The sequence below is a fragment of the Grampus griseus genome (genome assembly GCF_964374135.1).
Source record: "Grampus griseus genome assembly, chromosome: 9".
Taxonomy (NCBI): domain Eukaryota; kingdom Metazoa; phylum Chordata; class Mammalia; order Artiodactyla; family Delphinidae; genus Grampus; species Grampus griseus.
The window spans coordinates 14,194,820-14,222,018 of NC_139003.1; the positions used below are offsets into that span (position 1 = coordinate 14,194,820).

At 50.4% G+C, this 27,199-nt stretch overlaps 1 protein-coding gene across 1 annotated transcript in view; it reads left to right on the forward strand.

The window, feature by feature from the left end:
• HIPK2 (homeodomain interacting protein kinase 2) overlaps positions 1–11,974 on the forward strand; it is a 187,693-nt gene extending 175,719 nt beyond the window's left edge. Inside the window, exons 13-15 of the mRNA XM_082661511.1 lie at positions 4,410–4,654; positions 9,756–9,889; positions 10,969–11,974. Coding sequence (XP_082517637.1) covers positions 4,410–4,654; positions 9,756–9,889; positions 10,969–11,430 — 841 coding nt within the window. The 3' untranslated portion in view covers positions 11,431–11,974. The remainder of the gene's footprint in view (positions 1–4,409; positions 4,655–9,755; positions 9,890–10,968) is intronic.
• Positions 11,975–27,199: the final 15,225 nt, after the last annotated feature.

Sequence of the window (27,199 nt, forward strand, 5' to 3'; positions counted from 1 at the left end):
CTTGTGTCTCCCTCCCACCCTCCCTATCCCACCCCTCTAGGTGGTCACAAAGCACCGAGCTGATCTCCCTGTGCTATGCGGCTGCTTCCCACTAGCTATCTCTTTGACATTTGGTAGTGTATATATGTCCATGCCACTCTCTCACTTTGTCACAGCTTACCTCTTCCCCCTCCCTGTGTCCTCAAGCCCATGCTCTAGTAGGTCTGTGTCTTTATTCCCGTCTTACCCCTAGGTTCTTCATGACTTTTCTTTTTTTCTTAGATTCCATATATATGTGTTAGCATACAGTATTTGTTTTTCTCTTTCTGACTTACTTCACTCTGTGTGACAGACTCTAGGTCCATCCACCTCACTGCATTCATTGCAGCTCTATTGACAGTAGCCAGGACGTGTCTATGCTTTTTAAGGCGGCTCTCCTTCCTCTCAGGGTTCCTCCCAGTTTCACAGCTTTCCACAATTCCTGCTGCCCTTGGGGCCCTTGTCCCTACTTTCCAGGCATGGGGCCTTTCCCTGGCGCCCCACTTTCTAGTTCTTCTGCCAGATCTCAGTCGTCCCCTCCCCAATGATACCATTTGCTTCCTTTTATATATATATATATATATATATATATATAAATTTATTTTATTTATCTATTTTTGGCTGTGTTGGGTCTTCATTGCTGTGCGTGGGCTTTCTCTAACTGTGGAGAGTGGGGGCTACTCTTCGTTGCGGTGCACAGGCTCCTCATTGCGGTGGCTTCTCTTGTTGCGGAGCACGGGCTCTAGGCACGCGGACTTCGGTAGTTGTGGCACGTGGGCTCAGTAGTTGTGGCGCACGAGCCCTAGAGCCACGGGCTTCAGTAGTTGCAGCACACAGTCTCAGTAGTTGCGGCTCGCGGGCTCTAGAGCGCAGGCTCAGTAGTTGTGGTGCACGGGCTTAGTTGCTCCGCGGCATGTGGGAACTTCCCAGCCCAGGGCTCAAACCCATGTCCCCTGCATTGGCAGGCGGATTCTCAATCAGTGCGCCACCAGGGAAGCCTGTTTTCTTGTTTCTGAATAAGCATATGGACTTTTAAAAACTTGAGATAGAATTTGCGTGCCATACAGTTCATCCATTTAAAGTGTACAGTTAAATGGGTTTTGGCCTATTACATTAATTTTTTAAGTTGTGGTACTACATATATAATAAAATTTGCCATTTTAACCATTTATAAGTGTACAATTCAGTGACATTAAATACATTCACAGTGTGTGCAGCCATCACCACTATTGCCAAAACTTTTCATTCACCTCAGACAGAAACTCTGTACCCATTAGGCAGTAACTCCCCAACTCCTCTTCCCTCAGCCCCCTGTAACCTCTGATCTGCATCTGTCTCTGTGAATGTGCCTATTCTAGAAACATCGTATAAGTGGAATCACACAGTGTCTGTCCTTTTGTGTCTGGCTTATTTCACTTAGTGTAATGTTTTCAAGGCTTATCCATATTGTAGTATATATCAGAACTTTATTCATTTTTATAGCTGAATAATATTCCATTGTGTGGCTGTATCACATTTTGTTTATCCATTGATCCACTGATGGGCACTGAGGTTATTTCCACCTTTGGCTATTGTGAATAATGCTGCAGTGAACGTTAGCATGCAAGTATCTGTTAGTTTCTGCTTTCAGTTCCATTTCGTACTTAACCTAGAGCAGAATTGCTGGGTCATACGGTAACTGTTTACCTCAAACTATGTTTGAGCAACAAGCATATGGGCTTTTTGCATTTAAACTGTTATAAGTAGGAAGTGTAGTTCTTTATTAATTAAGATATATCCATTTTATCAAAGTTAGCATGAAGAACTATAAATATATGCAATCAGTTCATTCCTCACCTTCTTTTGAGTTCTTAATTATCATCTGCACAGCTCACTTGACAGTTCATCGTGGAAGTCTTTATGACATCCCTTCTCTTTAACTGATTATTTTAAAGATTTTACTGTTTAACTTGTCATGTTTTTATACAGTCCCCCACTGAGATGTTAATCTCCTCCAAGAGCGGAGACATGTATTATATTTCTTTATACAGAAATTCCCTGTAGCACCTAGCATAGATCTCTAAGATACCTAACTGATGAGTTTTAACTTCTTTCGTATCAATCTCTGGTTTATTCCTAGACTAGAAACTTTTCCAGCAAGTATGTACCTTCATAGAATTCATTTTGCCTAGAGATGTTTTTTGCAAACCTGTTTTCACCTGTTTTTAAATGAAGTAACACTAATAATAATCATGGTAGAAGCTAGCTTTTTTTTTTAATTGGAATATAGTTGCTTTACAATGTTGTGTTAGTTTCTGCCACACAGCGAAGTGAATCAGCCATACGCATACATACATCCCCTCCCTCTTGGACCTCCCTCCCGCCCCTACCCCGCCCCCATCCCACCCAACTAGGCCATCACAGAGCACCAGGCTGAGCTCCCTGTGCTATACGGCAGGTTCCCACTAGCTATCTGTTTTACATATGGTAGTGTATTTATGTCAAACCTAATCTCCCAATTCATCCCACCCTCCCCTCCCTGCCGTGTCCACACGTCTGTTCCCTACGTCTGCCTTTCTATTCCTGCCCTGCAAATAGGTTCATCTGTACCATTTTTCTAGATTCCACATATGTGTGTTAATATACGATATTTGTTTTTCTCTTTCTGACTTACTTTACTCTGTATGACAGATTCTAGGTCCATCCACATCTCTACAAGTGACCCAGTTTCATTTCTTTTTATGGCTGAGTAATATTCCATTATATATACGTGCCACATCTTCTTTATCCATTCATCTAGAAGCTAGTTTTTAGAGTATACTTACTATAAATGGTGTCGTGCACCATCCAAAGCACTTTGCATGTATTTTCTCACTTCTCAAAACAAGCCTGTGGCATAGGTACTATTAATATACATCTCACCGATAAGGAGACTGAATCGCTCAGAGGTTGGACAGCTACACCACCAGCACATGCTGACGTTAGACATCTGTCTGCCAGGCGTGTGTCCTTATCCACAGACACAGTTAGGGAGGGACCCTTCTACCCTGAACCGGGGAGGACAGAATATGCAGCCCCAGAAGAATTATCTGGCCCAGATGTCAGCAGGGCAGGGTCCAGGGAGCAGGGCGTCAGGCCCCCTGCGGGCTCACTCCCAGCCCCTCAGCCTTTTGTAGGCTAGCAGCCCTGCTGTCCTCCCACTTCCTGGGGCTCGAGTTCCCTCATTTCTCTGCCGCCCTTAGTGGTGGTAGGATTGATCTTGGAATGTGGCCTGTGGCTGACTGTGTGACCTTGGGCAAGACACCTGGAGCGGGTGTTGTGGCTGCATTAGGTGCTCTATAAATACCAGCTTCTTCTCTTAGCAAAGTAGTTGCAAACTGACCGTCTTATTTAGGCAATAGATATTTCTTAAAAATAGACGATCAATATACAAAAATAGATGAAAATCCATTTTTAAAACTTTCCCAATAAGCAACAGATTCCATATTCGTCATCGCACCAGCCTCTCACTAGCTTGGAGGCAGACAGAATTGGTTCCCAAAGGAACCAAACATAAATATCTCCGGAAAAAATGTGCTGGCCCAGAGCCATCCAAAGCCAGTTCCTCCTGATACCTCCTGGTATCAGTGTATTAAGTCTCAGTTATAGGATGAAAACCAGGGATTCAGAGCCACGCCCTCACAGACTCAGCATCTCTGCCCTCACCCAGATACGGTGCCGGTCCCCCACCCCGTCGTCGGCCAGGCAGAGGGGAAGCTGCAGGAGGGCCGGGCCTCTCCTGAGAAGGGGACTCAGAGGTCTTGGGTCGCTGCTGTGTGTGGGATCAGCGTGCTCAGAGCCTCACTCTCTCCCGTCCCTCTCACTGCGTCCCGGTTCCTCCTGGATGTCCTGTTCCCTCCTGCCTAAATTGGCTGGGTCTTCCAGGTCCCGAGCCTCCCGAGCTTATGTTGTTCCCTTCCCGGCGGTGTTTTTCTCCTACACCTGGGCCTCAGGTGGCCTGGGTCTGGCTGGGTTCTCTGTTTGCTTTCGTGTCCCCTTCCGGTGGCTCAGAGGGCACTGCCACACAGCTCTGTGCTGCACGCACCTCCCCGGTAGGTCAGCTGAGCGCGGCTGCACAGGGGACAGCCCAGGCCTGCCCGGAAGTTTCTCTTGCCCCCATTTCCAGAAGCTTCTGTGAGCCCCCCTCCAGCCCCTTCTCCCGTCCTCACATATTCCCCCACCCCCACTGGTCAGACTGGTGACACTTGTGCCTCCCCGCTAGGGTTCTGGAGAGCAGAAGTCACATTCCCACCCCGTCTCCGGCTCTGCCTGTCCCCGCCCCTGCCCCAGAGCACAGAGAGGCTCTTCGCCGTCAGTTTGGTGTCTCCCTCCCCAGCCTCTCACAGTCCTGCTTTCTCCCCTTCCATCTCCAGCCCTGTGTCCAAGCAGAGAAAAAACGTCATCAGCTGTGTCACGGTCCACGACTCTCCCTACTCCGATTCCTCTAGCATCACCAGCCCCTACGCCGTGCAGCACCGCTCCGGGCACAGCGCCGCCACCTTCGACACCAAGGGGAACCTGGAGTCGCACTGCACCGGGAACCCCCGGACCATCATCGTGCCGCCCCTGAAAACCCAGGCCAGCGAGGCGCTGGTGGAGTGTGACAGCCTGGGGCCAGGTAATTTGGGGCCGGGGCGGCCAGGAGCATCTCTCCGGAGGCTGGTTTTCTGGTTCCCTGCTGTTCGCCATCTTGTTACGGGAGAGCTGCTAAGCCCCGGGTGGTAGTAGGTCCTCACCCAAGGATCCTGTTCAAGAAGACTCCCTGTTGTCAGCCCAGGAGGCCAGAGCTGACCTCACATCTGTCAGAAAAAGTCCTCCCTGGGATGGCCACCTCACTTCTCAGCTGTATCTCATGAATGGATGGATGGATGGGGTAGGGAGTTTGCAAAGAGTTGGCCGCCTGAGCGAAAGAAAACAAGCCTGGTCAGCCCTCAGTGTTTCCTGCTGAGAGGGGCTTGTCTTTGCTCTCACGGGACTGTCCTTCAGGAGCCATTTGTTCTGGAATGATCCCATTTGGGTGCCCCTTAGGGTTCTCACACCTGGAGGCAATGCACCATTTCAACATTCAAGAGAGTGAGAAGGAAGCCTTTCTTTTGTAATATGGGAGAAGGGTGAATGAGAGAGAAGGCGAGTAAGGGAACTGGTGGGTCCCAGGGCCGGCGCATCTGTTTAGGAAAAGATACATCTGAAAGGTGAGACTCTGGACATTGACCCCTCAAACCTCTGCTTGCCGTGCACCCTCGGGTCCTCAGGTAGCCCCACACGTACCCCAGGTATAAAGATCGCAGCCTAAGTGCACACAGCTTGGTGTGAAGGGCTCTCCTGCTTAAATAACAGTGAAGGTCTCAAGACTGTGTTGTTGAAAACCTCAAGACCAGCCCTTTTACCCAACAGGAGGAGAAGGAAGATTCCTTTTCATCTGTAATCTAAAATCCAAAATGCTCCAAAAACCAGATTTTTAAGTTTACAGTAAAGTCAGTTGGTAAAACCTGACCTGAACTAACTAGAGGCGATTTATAGTCCCTTTGTCATATTCCTGTTTGTGTCAGAGTCATATTTGTGCCCCTTGGTGAAATGTCCCAGTATTCTGTAGCAGAAATAATCACTTTTTTTAAATTACGTGGTAGTGCACAGGGCTCCACTGGGGGTAACCTAATATATTGAATATATACCACATGACCTTCTAAAATCGGAAATTCTTGATTTCAAAAGTGTCCGACCCCAGGGATTTCAGGGAATTCCCTGGCGGTCCAGTGCTTCGGACCCTGCGCTCTCACTGCCGAGGGCCCGGGTTCGATCTCTGGTCAGGGAACTCAAATCCCACAAGCCACGCGGTGCGGCACAAAAAAAAAAAAAAAAAAAGTGACACCAGGGATTTCAGATCAGAGACTGTAGACCTACGGGAGGAGACGATGCGTGTTGTAAGTCGAGGATGCCCATGTTCCAGGACATCTCAGGGGAACTCTGTAATAGTAACGGTCCCTTTACACTTCGGGACGATGGTCTATAAGGATTGGCTCAGGGTAGACCTTACGCAGGACCTCTAGGAATTGATAAAGGCGGGGGAAAAGGTAGCTGGTGCTGAATTTCCCTTGGCCTTTTAAATACGGTGGAGGACGCACGAGGCAGCGGCCGGATCATCGCAGGCTAGACGTCTTCCAGCTCGGAACTTTGTCGGCCCGGGTGCTGGCGCCAGCATGTGGAAGGTGACAAAATTGAGAGCTACTGAAATTTTAAGACTAGTCCAACCCCCTAGTTAAGACAGGTCAGGGGACTGAGGGCCAGCTTTGTCCCACATCACGCAACAGTTTTCTGTGGGGAACCACGATGGCGAGAGGCGGGGAGGCAGCTCTGTGGAGCCCACAGGTCACGCCTTTCACGCTCCGTTGCCCGTTTCCACCATCAGCCGTCGAGCTGTGGGCCGCCCGTGGCGGTTTTGAGCACTCACCCCACTGCATTTCCACAAGGACTGCTACAGCTGAAGGGCTGAGAATCTCTCAGGGATGTTTTCAACCAAAAAAAAAAAAAGGAAGGTTATTCTCAGTAAGGCACCTAGTGCCACTGTCTCTGGGGAAGCCCATGGTATAGTTTCCCAATGGAAAGAGAGATTTATGTTCCCCTGTGAGGACACACTGCACGGTCTTTCTAGTGACAGGCAAGGGGCAGGAAGGAACTTCATTCTGGTGCCTGTCCGCCCCCAGAACGTGGTCCTCCTCAACGCTGATATCCTCCATTAGCTCAGTCGTCCTAGGCTTGGAGAAATCAAGCAAAGCAGCCTTCCTCAGCCTCCTGGGCCCCGCTGGCCCATTTACGGCCAAGGTGAGAAGCGTTTCAGCCACCTCCGCTGGGCTGCCAGGCTTCCCTGAGCCCCCCAGTTCAGGACGGAGGCTGTGCAGGTGACGGTCCATTTTCTGTCATTGCTAATCCCCTCTGGGGGTCTCAGCTCAGGAAGATTCCCTATTTCTCACGTAGCCTCCTCGAGTCTCTTGGGTCAGTTAAGGTTCTTCTGGGAGGCAACAGAGTGAACTCTGCACTGCCTTAAGGCAAATAAGGAACTTATTGGAAGGGTGCAGGGCTGAGAGAAAGTTCAACAACTAAGTCCCAGGCAGGACAGCAACCAGAACTCCTTGGTCTGAGCCACTGGGGGCCCGACACCTGCTCTCTGAACACTGCTTCACCCTGACCCAGTGAGCCCCGGGCTTCCAGTTTCCCAGTCCCAGGAAACAGAACTTGCTGGTCCCAGCTTGGGGCAGACAGCTGTTCCTTGAGCATCGCTTTGGCCAGGGGACAGGGCGCTAATAAAGACATCAACCGTAGTTAACACAGCTAACACCTTTAAGGGCTCAACACGTGCCAGATAGATACTAAGCTTCTACGTGCATTAACTCACGTAATCCCCACAAGGACCCTACATGTAGTCACCGTTACTTTCCCAGTTCTCCAGATAAGAAAATGGAAGCACAGAGAGGTTAACTAACTCCACCACGGCCATGCGGCTGTCCCTCCAGGGCTCACCCAGGATTGAAGCACTCTCCCACCTGCCTTGTACAGACAGGGCCACCAGGGGCCATCCGTGAACCCAGGGCTGTTGCCGGGCAGCAGATCTATGAGAGCAGCTAGGCAAGGCTCGAGCAGAGAGCTCTGTACTGTCCTCCCAGCTCCGAAATACGCCTCCGGAACTTGACCTTCAGCACTTGCCTTCTCCGCTCCATGGTCACTTTCTCTGCAGGAGGAAATTACTATTTTAATCTCTTGGTCCCTTTCAGGACCCCCTCCCTGATTCTGGGGTCCCCTGCTCTGGCAACTTGACAAGTTCCTGTCCCACTTCCTGTGCCCGTGATGATGGTAGCCTGGCTCTGTCACACCCATTTCATCTGAAGCCCTCTAATCTCTTCACTTGCAGCCTCACGCTGTGGATCCCTTGCACTCAGAGTTTCTCCCTGAAATGTAATTACCGCAAAATGCCCAGAGAGTTGAAGTAGGAGCAGAGAGGTTCCACTCACAGCTGGGCCCAGGCAGCAGACACAGCTGGCGACGCGCTGCAGGGCAGGGAGTGTTGGATGCCTGCACGGTGGCACCATGGCTGATCGATGGGCACAACGTTCTCCTGATAGGCAGCATTTGTAGCTTTGCATCCCTCAGCCTACAGTGGGTCCTCCGAACCCCGCCCTCCACCCCCCCAGGCTTTGGAGGGCCTTTGAGAGTCTAACCAAGCTTGGCCTGAGCAGCAGACCCCCGATTCCACAATGCAGGTCAGCTGTGTCCACCAAGGCCGGGCTGGCTCCTGCTCTCCTGGGAAGCTTGTGAAGAATACGAATTCCTGGGCACCCCCGACTGGGGTGCGCTTCGGTGGGTAGGATGGGAGGGCCGCTGGGCCCCAAACCACGGTTGGATTTGGGGTCTCCGTTAGGACGCGCTGCCCCCTTCCCAGTGAGGCAGCTCTCCCTTTACTTGAGGGGGACTGTGGCCTCGGGGAGCAGAAGGCTCCCCTTGACTTCATCGTGCTCCCCGGTCTCCTGTCCCCCGGTTTCTGGTTTGCCTTCACTTTTCAGCTTTCTCTCCATCAACAATTATCAGCATTCTCTCTTGCCGGCCCCAGCCTCACGCGGCTCCTCTTTGACCCTGATCTCATCACCCTGGGGTTCGTAGCAGAATTGACCCAACCCAGTTACGTCAAGGGCCTGATCCTTACTGTGTGTGCTTCATTCGTTCTTAGCATCCTTCACACCCAAGAGCTGCCAGACTTGCCCATTTTACACTCGCGACCCCAGGGTGCCTGACTGATACCGTATTAGGCTTTTGTGTTTCCCAACGATGCTCAGCCCCGGGAAATCTGAATTCTCTGCTGAACAGCACAAGAAACAGACCTGCCTCTGAGGTCCTGTGTACGTCTTGCCGGTTCTGCCTCAGCTACCAGGGTCTCCCCTTGAACTCCCCACTCTGGGCAGCTCCCTCGCACGTGAGTGGTTTTAGAGTCGGGGAGTCTGCGGAGGACAACGTAGGTTTGGGCGGATGTCCGGATTCCCTGTGCCAAAGGCTTCTTGGCAGTCACTGTGGATCACTTCCTCTTGATCTAGACAGAGCTTCAGCACAGAAACGTCTGACGTCAAGAGAGACACTGAGAGGCAGGCGAACAGTCGCACTTGATTCCGCACATCCTGTACCCGGGCGTACAGTCCTCTGCCTGTGCCCCCTGGAGACACGAGCCCCACTCTGCCAGGAGCTGGTGTTCACAGACCACTCAGCACCGAAACTGACGCGAATGGTTTCTTTAATATAAACTTCCTCGCCCTATTCATTTTATTCCGGCTGTTTCTCCCCCTGGGACATGTAGTCCCTCTTTTGAGACTCGGTTTTCTGTACGCTGCTGCATCTGTCAGCGTGTCTCTGCATCTCGGCAGATGGCCCCCCGCTGCACCCCTGGCTGGGACACGAGGAGCTGCAGAGAGCTCTCCTTCTGTCTCTTAGACTCTCCTTATGCTTTTCGGTGTCACCAGATAGTAATTTTAAGTCCAGCGGGGTTTACTCCCAAGCCGCAGGCCAGGTGCCAGCCCAGAGGCGGCATCGTCGCTGGGTCTGGGGCAGTGCTGCTGAATGGTGATCACCCAGTCTCGGTAAAGGGTTCTTGGAAGACCACTTGTTGTCCCCCAAGGAGTAGGGTCTTCCGGGCAGCTGAGGGCCTGTGATGGACCTGTGACCTTTTCCTCCTCCCAACACAGTCACCACCAGTCACCACTCGTCCTCCTACAAGTCCAAGTCCTCCAGCAACGTGACCTCCACCAGCGGTCTCTCTTCAGGGAGCTCATCTGGAGCCACTGCCTACCGGCAGCAGCGACCTCTCAATCTCAGCCAGGTAAGCCCGCCCGACGGCCGCTCGCCAGGGGCGCCAGGGTGGACCCTTGCCCACCTCCCGGAGACTCAGCCCCTCCCGTGGCGGCAGGAGGCACCCCGAGTGACCGCTGGTGTTCTCGTTCTGCTGTGGGTCCCCTTGGGGGAGGCGGATCCCCGATTCACAGAGAGCCGGCCCAAAGCAAAATGACTCGTCTGATGCTCCGAAGTGCTTAGTGACGTGGTGCCAGAGCTTAAAAGTAGGCTGGCCCACGTCTTGCTATTTCGGCCCAGCAAAGGGTAAAACACTGCGTCTGGGTCCCATGGTCCGACCATGCTGGGCCTAGCGAGTCATTACAGTGGAGGAGGCCTCCCACAGGGACCTCACACCCAGGAAAAGAGCCGGAGGATTCGGAGAAGGTGGGTGACATTCAGGGGGAATGTGAACAAGACAGAGTCTCCACGGGCAGCGCTCAGCCTGTGTGTGGAGGGTCACTCAGGTCCGAGTTGCAAAGTGGACTGCGGGCCCTGCTTCCTTAGCAGCTCAGAGGTGAGATAAGGGGGAGTTTGTGTTGAGAAGCCCTTCATCGGAAGCGGTGCCCCTGGCTGTAAACCGAGGCCGCGTCCGTGTCATGACTTAGGTTCTCCAGGTGAGAGAGGGCTGCTTCCTGTGTACCTGTGACCTCAGACAGCGAAGTGTCTGAGAGCCTGCAGTTTAGGGAGCAGGACTTCACGGTGAGAGAGAAAGGGGCTCCTTTCGACACTTCACAGCTGCAGGATGCCCTCGGGGGACCTACTGGCTCCCGTTCCCTTTGCGTCTGGCTCTGAGTGTCACCCAGCCCGGAGCATGGCTGGGCACGGCTTTCCTTCTCAGCCCAGGCTAATTGACACTTCGCGGGCGCGCGAGGGAGGCGTCTTCTGTTACGCCTGCCGCTCCTCTCCCTCCGCCTTCCCCCCGCCCTCTCCTCCCCACCTTGCTCTCCTCCGCACTCCCCGCCCCTCCCTCCTCGCCCCCGCCCCTCGCGGCCTCTCCCGTGGGTGCGCATGCGTGCGCGTGTCCAGCCCTGATGACGCAGCCCTCTCCTGGTGCTTCTCCCCCTCCAGGCTCAGCAGCACATCACCGCAGATCGCACGGGGAGCCACCGACGGCAGCAGGCCTACATCACCCCCACGATGGCCCAGGCGCCATACTCCTTCCCACACAACAGCCCCAGCCACGGCACCGTGCACCCGCACCTGGCCGCCGCCGCCCACCTCCCCGCCCAGCCCCACCTCTACACCTACACGGCGCCCGCCGCCCTGGGCTCCACTGGCACCGTGGCCCACCTGGTGGCCTCCCAAGGCTCGGCGCGTCACACCGTGCAGCACGCCGCCTACCCAGCCAGCATCGTCCACCAGGTCCCCGTGAGCATGGGCCCCCGGGTCCTGCCTTCGCCCACCATCCACCCGAGTCAGTATCCAGCCCAGTTCGCCCACCAGACCTACATCAGCGCCTCTCCAGCCTCCACCGTCTACACTGGATACCCACTGAGCCCCGCCAAGGTCAACCAGTACCCTTACATATAAACACTGGAAGGGGAGGGGAGGGGAGGGAGGATGGCCAGAGGGTAGGAGAGAAAGGAGGAGGGACGAGGGGGGAGCTGGGCTTTTTATACTGAAGGTGCCGCACAGAAACAATGCAAACGGGGCAGGGGAGGGGAGCAGGGGGCAGGGACGGGACACAAATGAAACTTGAACTAGGAAGTAGGAGGACTGAGAGCGGAGAAGAGAACATTTTAAAAAGGAAGGGATTTAAGGAGGGGGGGGGAATCTATGCTTTTTATTTTAAAAAAGAAAAAGAAAAAAAAAGAAAACGTCAGTAACAAAAAACCACAGCTCACGAACCCATTCTGCACCAGACTGGAAAGGAGAAGAAGAGAGCCACGGAAGATTCCAGAAATTGGGGGGGGGGAGGGGGGGGCGCCCAGTGTTTGAAGAACTTTATGAATTTTTCAAAGATTATTTTCATATGGCAGCAAGTGGCGTTTAAGAATTTGCTGTCAGGGACACCTGATACGAGTTTTAATCTATTGGATTAAAAATCCAATAGATTTTTAATGATTGAACGTAAGAATTAGGGATTTTTCCAGAACTCTGAAGTGTCAGCAACCGTCTAGAAAGGTCAGGCCGTGGCCGGAGGAGGCTGGTATCTGGGGGCGGGTCCGGGGCTGGGGAAGCCCCGATCTGGCCCACTTGCTGGGAGCAATGGGGGCAGCCGGGCTGAAGGAGGACCCCTGGGAGAGGAGGGCGCGTTTTCTCTTTCTGAGCACTCTGGATAAATCCCTAAGCAATGATATTCCTCAAATGTCATTAATGATTTTTTTTCTTTTCTGAAGATTTCTTTTCTTTTTGAGTCCATCCCTCGTCACGTAGCGTAGGGCCCGCGGCGTCGCCGACACCCTGGTAGATGTCGCAGTCTGCACCTGTCTGTGCTACTTTGTGTTCACCCCCAACGATACCAAGAGACTTCCTCAATGTAATTGCACAAGAAGAGCGATCTCACCTAGGCACGTGACCCGCGCCGTGGTCCAGGTGCACGCGCGGGTGCCCGCGGTGCCGCGCTCCTGTCCCCGGCACCGCCGCCGGCTCTCGCAGACTTGGTTTTACATCTTTCCCTCCTAGTGCCTTAGCGACCGGGGACGCGGTTGAGGGTTTACTTCCACGGTACTCCAAGAAGCCGGCTGAGGCGAGTCACATCATCTCAGCCCTTCTTCTGTGCTGTTGCAACATTTTACTCTGGTCTTTCCTTTTTGTTTTGTTTTGTTTGTTTGTTTAATTTCTATTTTATTTTAATATCTGTTGTCTTTCCTGGACTGTTTGCTAGCAGAGGGGTGTCAGGCAGCTGGCAGGGTCTAGGTGAGCCCGTGGATCTGGAGAGAGGTGCGAGATGGATGGTGGTGGGTGAATCTGACGATGGTGATGGCTTTGGATGACTTTTACTTTGGAGACAGAGCAAGAGAGACTCCCCACCCTGTACCCTCACCCAGTTCTGCCCCCAGGGTTGGGAGGGCAGGGGCTCTGCCATTCGTTGGGACCGCAGGTCCCATCTCTGTTTTAGGAATTTTGGCCTTGCCGGGCAGCCGCCTTCAGCCTCCAGTCCTGGCACAGCCTCCCTGTTGCTGTCCGCGGGATGGAGAGGAGGCCTGGTAGCGGGCCCAGCCCCGTGTTCTCAGACTCGCGCCCCCCCCCCCACCCCGCCCCGCTTCACTCTCGCAGCCCTGCCCCCTCTCCTCTGGTTCCACCAGCTGTGTTTTGCTCTCACCATTTTGCCGGGTCCTTCCCCCTGTAGACAGCCATCAGCCGTCGTTTGCTGCTGAATCGTTCCTCGAGTTACCCAGGCCTACCCAAGGAACGCCTTCGTTTTTTGTTTTTGAGGAGTCTGGTGGGCAGAGGCTGGAGGGACATTTATGAGGGTAACCATGTAGTCCTGTACTGCACTTTGGAAAACACTCCCACGGGCAGTTCAGTTTCCAAGGAAATTTGCCCTTTGCCCTCTTTGCACCTTTGATACATTCTGAAATTTTTCTCAGGCTTTGAACACTGGTGGGGGTGAGGGCAGAGGGGTCACTCTGTCCATAGCAAATTATTCTTAAAATACGTGAATGTTGGGAAACGCTGTCTGGTCATCAGTGGGACTTGAAAGCGTGGTCCTAATTGTTTGATTCTTGATGCCGAGTGCTTAACTGACCCCAAAGCCAAGTTTCCAGGGTGCAGAGAGATGGCTCTCAGTTTCGGACAGAAGTCCGTCCTCACCCTCCCTCACTTTCTGTCCTCATCCTGTGGTCTCCCTTTACGATCGATCTACTGTGAAAAGTGTTTTTATCATGATATCTGACCTAATTCAGTAACGAAGCCAAGCCCTTACCTTAGCTCTTAGCTGTGAAATGTGAAATAACTCTGGAAATTTCCCCTCTCCAAGCATAAATGCTACTTATCCTACAAAGAAATCGGTCCCCAGATTGGAACCAGCCTAGTCCCAGCCTTAGGCCGGAAGGAAGGAAGGAAGGACACCATGTCCCACTCGAGGCAGGGCAGGCTCGGGCAGAGCCCCAGGTACCCAGCGGGCCCGCCGGGGAGCCATTGGCAACAGGACAAGATTCTGTCCTCGTGGTGCCACGATCAATACGTCTTTATCCGGACATGGGGAAGTGCCGTCATTCTGAGACGACAGAAACATGGCCTGTCCAGAGAGAGTGAGGGGAGGAAAGTCTTTGGAGGACATGTGAGCCAGAGTGCTCCCAGAGCCGCGCCAGCCTGGGGAACCATCTCTGTTCTGGACTCTTGGCATCCGGAGGGCAGCAGTGCCCCGTCCGATCTTCCCGCGCCCAGTTACAGAAGTCTTGGCTGCAGTGAGCCAGCATTTTTGCCTTATTGGGTAGCATCCTGGACCCCCTTGTACAGTTCACTTCCAGCCCTTTCTAGATCTGATCTTTTATAGGAAAAGACAACATAGCCTTCCATTTTAAAGAAAATTATTTTGTCTACTTAAGTTGGAAGTTGCTCTTTCACCTGATATTTTCTTTCCTTTTCTTCCAGATCAGGAATGAAAGTTTCGTGCTGCTCATAAAGATATTATTGTACTAATTATTTTGGTTATTATCATAATCATCATTTTGATACTTTAGTTGGGGTTTTAAAATGCACATTTATTCCACGTATCTTTGTGTTTTCTCTTTAATATTTAAGTTTATTTTATTATATCTGTGAGTATCTGAGTAAACAGGAGGGACATGCAGATGTCTAGTTTTGTCAGACCAAAAAGAAGGAAAGGAAAGATCCAGGAATTAGGAAAATGTCAAGAAATATCCACCACAGAACAAAAGTTGGAAGAATCAAAGCCTTTATCTCTATACAGGTCAGATTGGGCTCTGGACAACATGGTCCATGGTCACCATCAATGCTGTATTCTTCTAGATTCTCAGTGGCCTGAGAGGAGATCTGAGGAGGCATCTCATGGGCTGAACCCTTAGCCGTGGTCCTCTCCCATGTTCCCTGTGCTTCTGAAACCTGCTAAGTAGATCCTGGGCATGCCTCGTGTCTGATACTGACCTGTCAAGCAAAAAAAAAAAAAAAAAAAACTCTGCCCAGAGCTGACTCAGCCCCTTTCCCAAATGTCTCCCCCTTTTCCCATCAGCACACCAGGAGTATGGCTTACATCCTTCGGTGCAGAGATAACTGACCCCTCCTAGAAGCCACTGGAGGTAAACAAGCTGATGGAAAGTGCTAGGCAGGTGGTACCTTCCCCTGGGAAACGTCAGCCTCCCTTCCTCTCACTAACCACACTGCCCACTTCTTCAGTGCCCCCCGAACCCCGGTACATGTTCTCAGCACACAATTGTAGGGACAAACTATGGAGCCAAAAAAAAGGTGGAGGGTTAATAGGAGGCCAGAGGAACACTGACAAAAGTCCAGCAGCTCCTTGGACATTGCAGGCTGCTGCCCCCCTGAAATAGTTGGCCGACGGAGGGGCACAGTGGGGCCTCGAGCCGGGCCCACGGGGCTCCGACTGTGCCCCTTAGGGCACGGTGCTGTGTGCCGTGGACTTTTTAAATCAGCTTGAGGTGCCTACACGCGACCCACCAAACCCAGAAACTGCCGGGCCCCGGGTGGGTAAAGGAAGGTCTGGAATGGCTGGCTTCACTGAAGCTAATGAAGGGAGACACCAGGCCATGCCCAGCCCAGAGCCGCTCAGCAAACATTAGCGCCCTCCCCGAGTCGCTATCTGCCTTCCTTTTCCAGCCGAGCACAGAGCTGTGGTTCCGAAGCCCCAGGAGAAGACCCCAGTGGGAGAGGCCAGCCCCTGCGTGGGCTTCCTCAGCATCTGCCCCAGCTCCCATCCTGCCCTCCAGCTCCGAGTCGCCCTGGCCAGTAGGATGAATAAAAGGCCGCCGTCCCTAAGACCCAGCTCTCATGTAGAGGAATGCAGACCTAGTCCTTGTTTAGATCACAGACAGCTTAGAACATCATCTGCTGTGGAATTGACTCCATCTCTCTTTACTGAGGAAACGTGGTTAAGGCTAAAAGGGAAGGTTGAAAAGGACCGGGCAAGGAGAACCTCGTAACTGGAGCCTTAGGAACCGCAGGTCGATTTGCTTCTGCTCGGTGGGGTCTCGCAGACCCCTCTGGGTATTTGCACCCGTATCTCTGCGCTTAGGGGCTCTTCCGTGATGTTTTGGCTGTTTCCAAGGAGAGGGGTGAGCAGGCCGATGGGTGCGAGAGTCTGAGGCTTGGGGCCGGTTAATACTGTGAAGTGGAACATGTGGTTGATGGAGTGCAGAGGGAAGAGAAGGGTTGGGGTCAACCAGCGGTTGTCTCCTGGACTGTATTTGCATTCCGGCCTTACTGGCGGTGGGTGGCTGGCGGGCTGTGGGAGCCAGCTGGCCTTGTCCTCTTCACCCTGGAAGACTCAACCCGCCCAAACACCAGATTGTGGGATGTAAGGAAGGGAAGGTGAGATCAGCCCAGCTGCTAACGGGCGGATTTCCCTTGACCAGACCTTTGGTGTTGCAAACACTCATTTTGGAACAAGCTTGCGGTGGAGGATTTGGGTTGTGTGAGTGCGTGTGAGCGAGTGGAGCAGACTTTCTTGGAAACTGGAGGAAGGATATGAGGAGGCTTACGTAGCTATTGCTGATGGGCTGTGGTTGATGAAACGCGGTGCGCCGACGGGCTCGCCCCAGCTTTCCTCCCGGGTTCTCTGGCGCTGGGGCGGGGTAGGATGTGGGGCTCTCGCTGGCCTGTTCAGCAGCTGCTGGGACAGAACAGACAGAAGAGGAAAGCGAGGTGCCCCCAAGCAGCAGGGAGGGCGCAGCAGAGAGGCCGGGGCTCCTTCCGCAGGTCACGGGCCTCGCCGGGTGCCGCTCAACGCCAGCCCAAGCAATTCTGCCAAGAAATATGCCAGCCAGGGCCATGCATGCTCCCCTCCCTTTTCTCCTCTGTCTTTTCCTTCTGGTGTGTCTTACAGATTTCAGATGGGGAAGCCTCAGAGTTGAGCAGGCCCGAGCTGTCCTAACCAAATTGGAAAGGAAAGTGAAAGTCTTCCTTTCTTTAGCCAAAGAACCCTTGTCAAAGACACCCCAGATATGGACAGAGTGGCGTTCCTCTCCCGGCAATAATGACTTTGTCAGAGATGCGATCCCATTTGTCTCTCTCTTTCGTCTCTATCCTGACTTGGAATTTTTTTTTTTTTTTTTTTTGCTTTTATTTTAAAACTGTGCTCATCTTGTAAGAGGAGTGGAGGTTCGTAACCCTAAATGCTGCTGCTGTTGGGAAACTGGAGGCACCGCACGGATCTGTGGGCTTAACTAACCTCACGTTACCTCGGGCATCAGCCAGAGCAGACCTTCTGCCAGGAGGTGCGGCCGCATCAGGGTCCGGTGCACGCTGGGGCCGGACTCGGGGTGTCAGTGCTTTGCTGCCTTAGGACGCTCACTTCTGATCTCCACAGACTGGACTCAGTGGAGAAGTGGAGACGGTGAAATGACATTTAAACGCAGTAGAAACCTTTTGGAGGCTTTCGGCGCCCTCGCTCACTAGAGTGACCCAACCTAGGAAAGGCTGCTCACATCCTTCCTGCAGCTTCCAGAAGCCCAGGAGAGCCAGCTCCAAGCCAGTTCTTCCCTTGAGACCCAGTGAGAATTTACAGAGAAGCGACCCTCCTGTGGGGCACGCTTGCTCTGGGTACCTCTACCAGCAGGGAGCTTCCTGGTGCCCCAGCTTGACTCCTGCAAGCCTTCGAGAGCCCCTAATCACAGGCCCTTGCATTAGAATGCTATGTTGACTGTCTCTTCTTGGTAAAACTTGTCACATTCCTCCAGTGAATAAGAGCCACCATTTGCTGAGTGCTTTCAGTACTCCAGGCTCGTGCCAAGCCCTGTGTGAGCTCGTGGCGCCCTCAGATCACGCCATTTACAACACCCCCTCCCCCATTTACAGAGGAAGGAGTTGATGAGACAGCTGACCCTCTAAGAAAGCAGCATGCGTTAAAGGAAAGAAAATACCATGGTGGCCCCAAATCCCCAAGTTCCTAGTGAAGTTTTTTGTTAATCAGACCTTTACTAAAATACGAATTGTTTCACTTCTTGAATTAGCATCAGTAAGTGGCCTCGTGTTTCTGATGGACCATCTAATGATGTTCCCATTGATTGTGTGCCAAACACTGTTCTGACAGTCGCTCACGTTTATCCCATGTCCTTCCGTCTTCATAACGACCCTATGAAATCTGCAGTACTAGTCCCCTTACAGATGAGGTAGCTGGCTTGGTGAGCTGGTAACCAGCCTAGGATCACACAGCTAGTAGGGGAGCCTAGCCCTGAACCTGGGCCTGCCCAGCTCCAGAACCGAGCTCGCAGACACCAGCCTCGGCTGTCTTCTAGGTGTGTGAGCGAAGAAAGGTCTCGAAGGAACGTTGCCCCGTGCCACCCCTGCCCCATGCGTGGAACTCAGCAGAAGGTCTGTGTGTAGAGAGAGTCCTGAATTGGATCCAAACAGCAGGGGCAGAATTAGTTTGACTTTTAGAGAAAATCTTAGGGGAGTTTCTTGATTCATAGTAGAGTTCATTTTCTATTCCTTTCCAGTGTACCAATTAGCTTTAGTAGTGCTGCTACAACAAACTCTTATAAGAGTGAAGAAAAAAAAAGTGTTCTTTTCTTTAAAAAAGAAAATAATTTTTTTTCTTGCTTATAGTTAATTCTAGAAAGGCAATACTAAAGGTATATATTTTTTTCAAAATGCTATTTTTTACTGCACTGATAAATATGACAACTCTGGTCTCTGTAATCGATCCACTCTTCAGCTCTGGGTAGAACCAGATGCGGGATTCACACCAAATTTGTAAATACCGTATGTGGGTCTGGTGTCCAGGAACTGTTTTCTTTGTGCTTAAAAAAAAAAAAAAAAAAAAAAAAAAAGAAGAAGAAGAAGAAGGAGAAAGACAAGATGACTTTCAGAAAGAGGAACAAAGTTTTCTTTCGAGATAGTCTTCTCAAAGAAATGGAAAGCAACAGTTGTGTAAACTGAGAAAAGCTAGCCAACTTTCAGGAGATAAGGAAGGAGAGTCTCTTGCCGAGGCATGAGATTAATAGTAACACAGAAGATTTTTACTTTGCTTGAAAGGTGGCGAGAATTTAGAAATGCTTTAGGACTAGATTTTTAATTTTTTAGAAAACTATCACCATTTGTTATGAAACATCTCCTCAGTTGTTTGGGGTGGGGTTTTCGTTTCTTTTTTTACTTTAAAAACTACTTTATTGACTGGCTCCAGGCATGTTTGCCTAAATTCTTAGGTAGTTTACACAAGTTCTAGAATCTTCTAGAACTTAAATTCCATTGGAAGCAAACCCAGCTGATCAGAATTTGAGATCCTGGTTGGTTTCATTCAATAGGTGTTCTGGAATTCTGACAGAACACCTAAAGATTTTTTTAAAGAAGGTTTTAGATACATTATCTTACACAAACTGTGACCTGATGGCAATAATTACCTCAAATGTGGGCATTCATCCTGGTTATAGCCTTTTTTGAAATCATGTAGCCAGCTTGATCTTGGGATTTAAAAGACTATGAACTCTGTGTGGGCTGAAAATAACGATTAATGCACACCCTGGTCATTGTTGCTTAAGTGAACTCTGAAAATAGGTAATCTTTACAACAAAAATGGAACCAAGGAAGAGATTATTCCTTGTGTTTTGTAATCAAATGTGATTTTCAAATGCACATGTTAAGTATATATGTTTTTAGCTACTGTAAAATGCTGTTAGGCTTCTAAGATATCAAGAGAGTCACATTTTAAAACACGTGAACTAAATAATTGACTGGATACTTAAGCATATTTCTGGCTACGTTTTATAGTTAAAGTGTTTTATAGTTTACATGTAAACTGGTACTTTTTAAAGAAAATTTCTGTTTATAACTGACATCTTCAAACCCCAGCAATTTCGCCTCTTTAGCTGGAGGCCACGTTCCCCCAAGGCACCCCAGGGCAGGTGTGTTCTACCCGTACTGTTGTGTAGCCTTCCATATTACTGGTTTCCATGGGAACATGAGAGAATGTGAAAGGATTTCCAGGTCGAGCAGGGAAGGGGTGAGTCCACAGCCTGGGCCAGATGCGAAGATCTCGTGCCACGTTGTATCCACACTGGTCGTCAAGGCCTTCTCTTTGACATCTTGGAAGAGGCAGAGAGAACAGATACCTGGTTTGTTGATTCTGTCTTGATTTGAATGTTTAATTTATTCATCGGTCCACTGACTTCCAGTCACCGGGCAGTAGAAGACACTGGGATTCAGGTGGCCCCGAAGGTACAGCTGCTATTTCTGGGCCCCCAGCAATATTCTGATTGGCGTTTTGCAGGGGAGAGTCATACACCCCTGTGCCCATACTTATTGGTTGGGTTTTCCATCTATCTGCTGTCATTTGTTCCTTTTCTCCTTTAAAACAAAATAAGTGTAAAAGGTTGTGTTTCCTTTTCACTCTTTGTCAAACTTCGTTTTAAAGCCTAGGTCATTAGGAGGTGGGATCTAGATTTTTTGCTAGAGATTGTAAGTGCTGCTGAGTGGGGGAGGAGGGGACTGGGGACCGAGGGGCAATGGGGGTAGGGGGGAGGAGCAGTGAGATCCGTCCGAGTAGAGGTCATAATTGAGAGGGCCCATCACCATGATGCAGGAGCCAGTTTCCCTAAGAGTTTTGGTTCATTTCTTCTTTTCTCTTGTGCCACAACCTTGGTGCAGAGGACCTGCTGTGATCTGAAGGGCATTCCTTTAGCAGATAACACCTTGAAAACTGCTGAACACCTGGGACCAGGGAACGAACTGGTGGTTGTTTTTAATGCATTTGCTTTTTCGCTGTGAACTCTGTTGACAGTATGCTCTTATCACGGTTTTTGGTTAGAAATGTCATTGTAAAATATTTTTCATCTTGCCCCTCCTAATTATCCTCTGCTTTCCTCCGTTTGGTTTTTTCCCTTTGATTTAATTAACCAAATGAATTTTATGTCATGGTCTTTGGGGCTTAATCATATTTTTTAAAAATAAAGGTATAGAAATTGGCTTTTTTTTTTTTTTTTTTTTTTAAGTACATACGCTGTATCTGAAAAAGGACTCTGCCCTCGCTCTCTGGTTGCCTTTCAGCCAGCCTCCACATGAACCTCCTGGCACTCCCTCCCTCCTTCTTGTGTTGGGTCACTGTCCCCGAGGCCACCTTGGCCTCTGCCCTGCTGTCACCACAGCCCCGTGCCCAGGCACCCAGGACTCCCAGGAAGCTCTCAAGAGCCAGGAAGAAGGACCCACTTAGACTTGTGAGTGGTGATCTTGCCTCCCTGTTAGATGCTCGCCTGCTTGGTTGAAGGGGCAATGGATTTACTGTTATTGTTATTATTGTTATTATTATTATTATTATTATTTTAATAGTTTGGCTCAGGAAGAACTTGGGAGATGGAAAGTGACTTGACCACGCCCATCCTTCGTAGCTTTCTGTGACTTATGGATGGAACCTAAAGTGTCCCCACCTCACCCCACCCTCCTCCCTTCCTGCAGATATTCCTGTTCGCTGCCACCGCGGCGCATGGTTTCTCCCCACCGTCTCACTCCCCCTGTCACCTTTCACCCTTTCACTGTTGTGTTACTGCTCATTTAAAGCTTTCTTCTGTGGCTTTCCCAGGGCACAATCATTTCTGGCCCCCAAAGCATCTCCTCATCCTCTTTCTGTGCGTTTTTTTTTAACCAAATGAAGTAGACCAGGAAGTCATACTTCGGGGCAGCAGAGTTTCCAGTCTAGTAGAATCACTGTATAGATATAGATGCTGATATATATGTTTGTGTATATATATATCAAACCAAATTTCTGATAGGAAAAGTATAGCTTTACGGATGAAGGGGGGAGAGGAGCTTTTAGAAGTCGGAGTCAGCGTTGGGTGGTGGATGGGGGGAGCCCGAGGCGGCCCAGGCTGCACCTTCGCACGTGGCCTGAGGCCGGGCGCCGGGCCCCGGCCACCACCCTGCCACAGTGGAGGCAGGTGGCCCCAAAGGGGAGCCGCTGCTCTCTGGGTCCCTAGCGACAAGGGCATAGATGAGTGAGGGGGGCAGCACATCAGAATGACCGGAATTTTCCATCCTGTTTTGCTTTGACCACATGTTATTGAGCTGCAGCCTCTGATATTATATCATGTTTCCAAAAATGGTATCCATTAGGATGGAAAGAGAACGGATCTGTAGAAATGTTTACCTTTCAACTGCCCACAAATTCAGGACACCCTGGATAGAAAGCCGCACTCCCCAGAATGAGAGCAGGGAAGAGGAGGCCCGGTGAGGCTTGGTCACCGGTCCCAGGAACGCGGTTCCTCCCCAGGGCCATCTCGCCCAGATCTTTCTCTACCAGGTCATCTCAGCTCAATTACCCTATGGAAGCCCTGGCCTGTTGTGTTCCTTCACTGTACGGTTTCTGTAATAAAAAGTGTTAATCCATGTTAATCTTTGTGAAAATTATTGCGTGCAACAGTATTTTCTCGTGTACCTCTTCTTCCTATGTGAATTGTCCCTCTTTTCTTTTTTTATTTATAAATGTCTACTTTTTTAAAAAGACAAACCAATGTGTTGTAGGCCTATATGTAACCTATCCCTTAGTCTCATATTATAGGTATAAGAATGGATATTTTACTTGGCTTTAGAATGTTTTACAAGAAAAATAATTCTTAACTGATCAAGTCCTTGCTACTAAAATGCTTGTGTTTTTCATCATGACGTCGTGTGCTTCTAAATTAATGATCATTTTCGTTGTAGAAAAATGGAGTGAACTTATATTAGTCTTGGAAACTAATAATAGCATTGTAAATTTATGAGATGATTTTAACAGAAAAAAATTATAGAAGAATATAGTTATTTTAATTGTAATATTACTAACTGTAGGGTGAGAAAGGGGGGTCCCGTTGTGGTGAACTATGTTATAGCTTGTTACTTACAGTTTCTTTTTGATCATTTTTTCGGTCTCTGAGGTGAAGCGAGTTATTAATTAAAATTTGTAAACTCACATATGCATATTGTATATGTGTAGAAATGTAATCACACTTTGTCTTGGAATTACATTAAACTGTTTGGAATCACTGTACACTCAGCCTGGCATGCTTGTTTATTCTAGAACCAGACCAGTTCTGAGGCTACAGAGGTTATCGTTACCAGCCACATCTTTTGTAAGTTATTTAGCCCTCCGGAGAGTATTCAATACCTCTGAACATGTTCGCAACCCACCACTGCATTTAAAATTTGCCACTATGTGTGGCGGTGGAGGGCGGGCTTTGAGGTCGTTTCACTACCTGCTCCCGGGCAGCTGGGCGGAGGGCGGGGAGCATGCTCACTGCCACTAACTCTCCCGAGCCGTTCCAACCCTCACGGCTCCCCAGCTCCATCCCTGAGGCCTAAGGCGTTGCTGTCACCTGCCATCCGAAGAGCTTCCCAAGTTCATCCCGGATCTGGGTGCGGAGCCGACATCCTTTGCACCCGGGCCTTGCCCTCTCGCGAGACTTCAGTGCCAGGCAGCCTCTAGCTCGCCGGCCTCACCACCAGGTCCTCCCCGGGACGGCCCACCGGAGCTCCACCACGGTGAGTCACCATCCCCTCTGACGGCCTTCTCACCCTTCCAACAGTTTTTGTGTGTGTGTTTTTTTTTCGGTACGCGGGCCTCTCACTGTTGCGGCCTCTCTCGTTGCGGAGCACAGGCTCCGGACGCGCAGGCTCAGCGGCCACGGCTCACAGGCCCAGCCGCCCCACGGCATGTGGGATCCTCCCGGACCGGGGCACGAACTCACGTCCCCTGCATCGGCAGAGGGGCTCTCAACCACTGCGCCACCAGGGAAGCCCCAGCAGTCATTTTTTTAAACATTATTGTTATTGTGGTAAAGTCAGTACATAACATAAAATTTACCATTTTACCCACTTTAAAGTGTACTGTTAGAGGGACTTCCCTGGCAATCCAGTGGTTAAGACTCCAAGCTCCCAATGCAGGGGACACGGGTTCCATCCCTGGTCAGGGAACTAAGATCCCGCATGCCACGGGGCGTGGACAAATAAATAAATAAATAAACTGTACTTCAATAAAAAATAAAAAAAATATTTTTTTAAAAAAATTTTTAAATAAAGTGTACCGTTAGTGGCATTAATTAAATTAACAATGTTGTGCAAACATCACCACTAGCTCTTTCTAGAAATGTCATCATCCCAAACAGACTCTCTGTGCCCATTAAACCATAACTCCCCATTTCCCCTTCTGTTTGGCAGCCACCCTTCTACTTTCTGTCTCTGAATTTCCCTTCTCTAGCTACATCATTTGAGTGGAATCGTACAATATTTGCCCTTTTATGTATGGCTTATTTTACTCAACAGTGTTTTCAAGGTTCATCTATTTATCTTATAGCGTATACCAGAATTTTATTCCTTTTTAAGTCTGATAACATTCCATTGTCTGTATACACATTTTGTTTATCCATTCATCTGTTGATGGATAAGTGAGTGGTTTCCACCTTTTGGCTTCTGTGAATCATGGTGCTTGAACACTGGTGTGTAAGCATCTGTGTCCCAGCTTTCAATTCTTTAAGACATACACCTGCAAGTGGAATTGCTGGATTGTATGGTAATTCTTAACTTTTTGAGGAACTGCCAGACTTTTCCACAGCGGCTGCACCATTTTAACACTCCCAGCAACTCCAATATCCTCACCCAGCCCTCTTATCCTGGCTTCCATGGCCAGTGTTCTCGGGCCTGAGGACTGCCAGGCTCCTGGGCCTGCCTTTTCTGTGCCTCCTGGTTTCACAAGGTCCCCAACCAGCCTAAACTCCACCCATCTTCTCAGCCATACCCTCAGCTCCCTGCTACCCACTTCAACCATCTACAGCTCTGCTTCTCCACCCAGACTCCCAGAACTGCGGGAACCTCGGGCCAGCGTCTGTGCTCATCCGCTCCATCTGTGGCTACTTGGAAACCCACCACTCTCTCCACCCCCAACCCTTACCCTCCAGAGTAACCCAGAGAAATCCAGGCCACCGCAGGGCTCTCTCAACCCCTCCCCTTCCCACAAACCTGTGCCTCACACCTCTTTCTCCCTTCAGCCTCAGAGGAGTAAGGCCCTGCGCCCACCCCATCCCTTCCTGTATCCAGAGCTCTTTCTGTCAAGCATCCGCCCCCTACCTGGGATCCTCCTGCTTTTCTCACACCTGTGCCCTTCAAGAACCAGCCTGAGTCATTTTTCTGGGAAGCTTATCCTCAGGCTCCTGATGAGGTGGGTGTCCCTCGCCCAGGTTCCCAACCCCTTGTGCGTAATTCTCATTATGCCATACTGTCACCCTTTCTTTCCTGATTTTCCTTCCCCATGGAACCACAAAATCCTTGCAGGTAAGGATTTGTCTTTCATCTCTATTTCTAGGGCATCTGTTACCCTGCCGGGCAGAGTAGGAAGTCAAGAAATATTTGGATAAATAAACTACTCAGCCCGTGTTATTGTCCAATCCACCCACCTTCCCACCCTCCAAATTCCGTGTCTCCCAGAATTCAGGTAATACTAATAAACCCTAAATGCAGCCAAGGTTAAATGCAACTCAACCAAAATTCAAGTTCCATAAAAACCCATGCCAAAGATTGTGACAGAATTCAGAATGCTTCCAACATACTTTTTTTTAAGTTAGAAATGCACTGCCAGGGATCATAGTCCATGGAAATGGAGGGAGAAGCAGACCCTATATTCCAAGTGAGATAAGAGCGTGTCAACAGGGGAATGCAGTGCAGCTGTGTCTAAGGATCTACCCACCAGCGTCTCCAGCAAATTATATGAATCTAAAGTGAAAAGACAAACGTATTGCGCTCAGTATGTTCCTCCAAGCACATTCAATACTGGGGAAATTAAAAAAACAGATTCTTTCCTTGAACTGATAATGAACAGGAAGCAGAGTTCTAGACGCCCATAACAAGTGCTATTTCCCAGCAGAGCCGAGGAGCCCCTGGAGGAGGGCCAAGCCACAGATAGATGGTGCTCTCACCCGGCAGCCAGCTCGGGACTCTGCCCACTGGGGCTTTGGCCTTGGGGGGAGGTGCTCCCACGTCACCAAGCTCCCCTTGCTTTGGGGGCACGTTGTTGTGTAGTGGATGTCGTGCCCAAGAGACGGTTCCAAACAGCCAGGTGTACTACATTTTTTTTGTGAGAGTCTGACTTACATGTTTTCTAACTCTTTCCTGGAATAGCTAAGCTTAAGCGAATATAAGTATAAAAGCAGAGAATACAGTAAGAGCAAAGGGTAAATGTAACACTGGTGGGGTGGGTGTCCTCATGACCTCTTCACTGTGCGCAGTCCCACCCTTCTGCCAGTACTCAGCTTTAACGAAGGAGCCTCGGACCCTCGGACCCTCCCCCCTCCCCCCTGGCACGCTTTAGGTCCAACTTGGTCCATGCAAACGGCCTCCAATAGATATTCCTTAGAAGATCTATGTTCCTTACACTGCCTGGCACTGCTTGAGGGTGGGAAAAAACCCACTGTTCAGCAACAACCCTAATCCTCACTCTATAGGGAAGAAACAGCCAGGAGCGAGACAGTCCTCCAGTTCTGTGAGACTGAAACGGTGCGTGATGAGTCAAATCCACTCCACCTGCCTTCACTAATCACGATCGCTTTAACGCTTGCGTGGCCTCCAAGCCGCACGTAGCCCGAACAGCAAGATCTTTGCCCGAGTTGTTTTCCAGGAACTTGGAGCTGCAGCTGCCTCTAGTTCAGCTTAACCAGTTAAAACTGGATAGGACCGGCGATTCTCCAGCTGGGCACCTGCAGGGACCCGTAGCTTAGTTAACGCCTGCGCAGAACCATGATTCCCGCACCTTTTTCCCATAACCTTTCCCCGTGCGCCCGCGCTTCACACCGCCCTGCTTGTTTATTCGTCATCCCGTGAATACCCCAAGCCCCTCGCCTTTGGGGAGGCAGGTTTGAGATCTGAGATTTTTCTCCCATATTCTCTGCTCGGCTGCCTTGCGAAGAACCCTCTTTGCTGTGAACTTCGGCGTCTCAGCGTTTTGGCTGGCTGTGCGACAGCAGGACAAGGCTGGTTTGGTAAGGAGGCCATCTAATGCCCATTCTTTTTTTTGTTTTTAAAGCAGCTTGGATACACTTTATTTTTTATTTTTGTGGCTGCGTTGGTCTTCGTTGCTGCGCGTGGGCTTTCTCTAGTTGTGGCAAGCGGGGGTGGGGGGCTACTCTTTGTTGCGGTGCGTGGGCTTCTCCCTGCGGTGGCTTCTCTTGTTGCGGAGCACGGCCTCTAGGCGTCCGGGCTTTAGTAG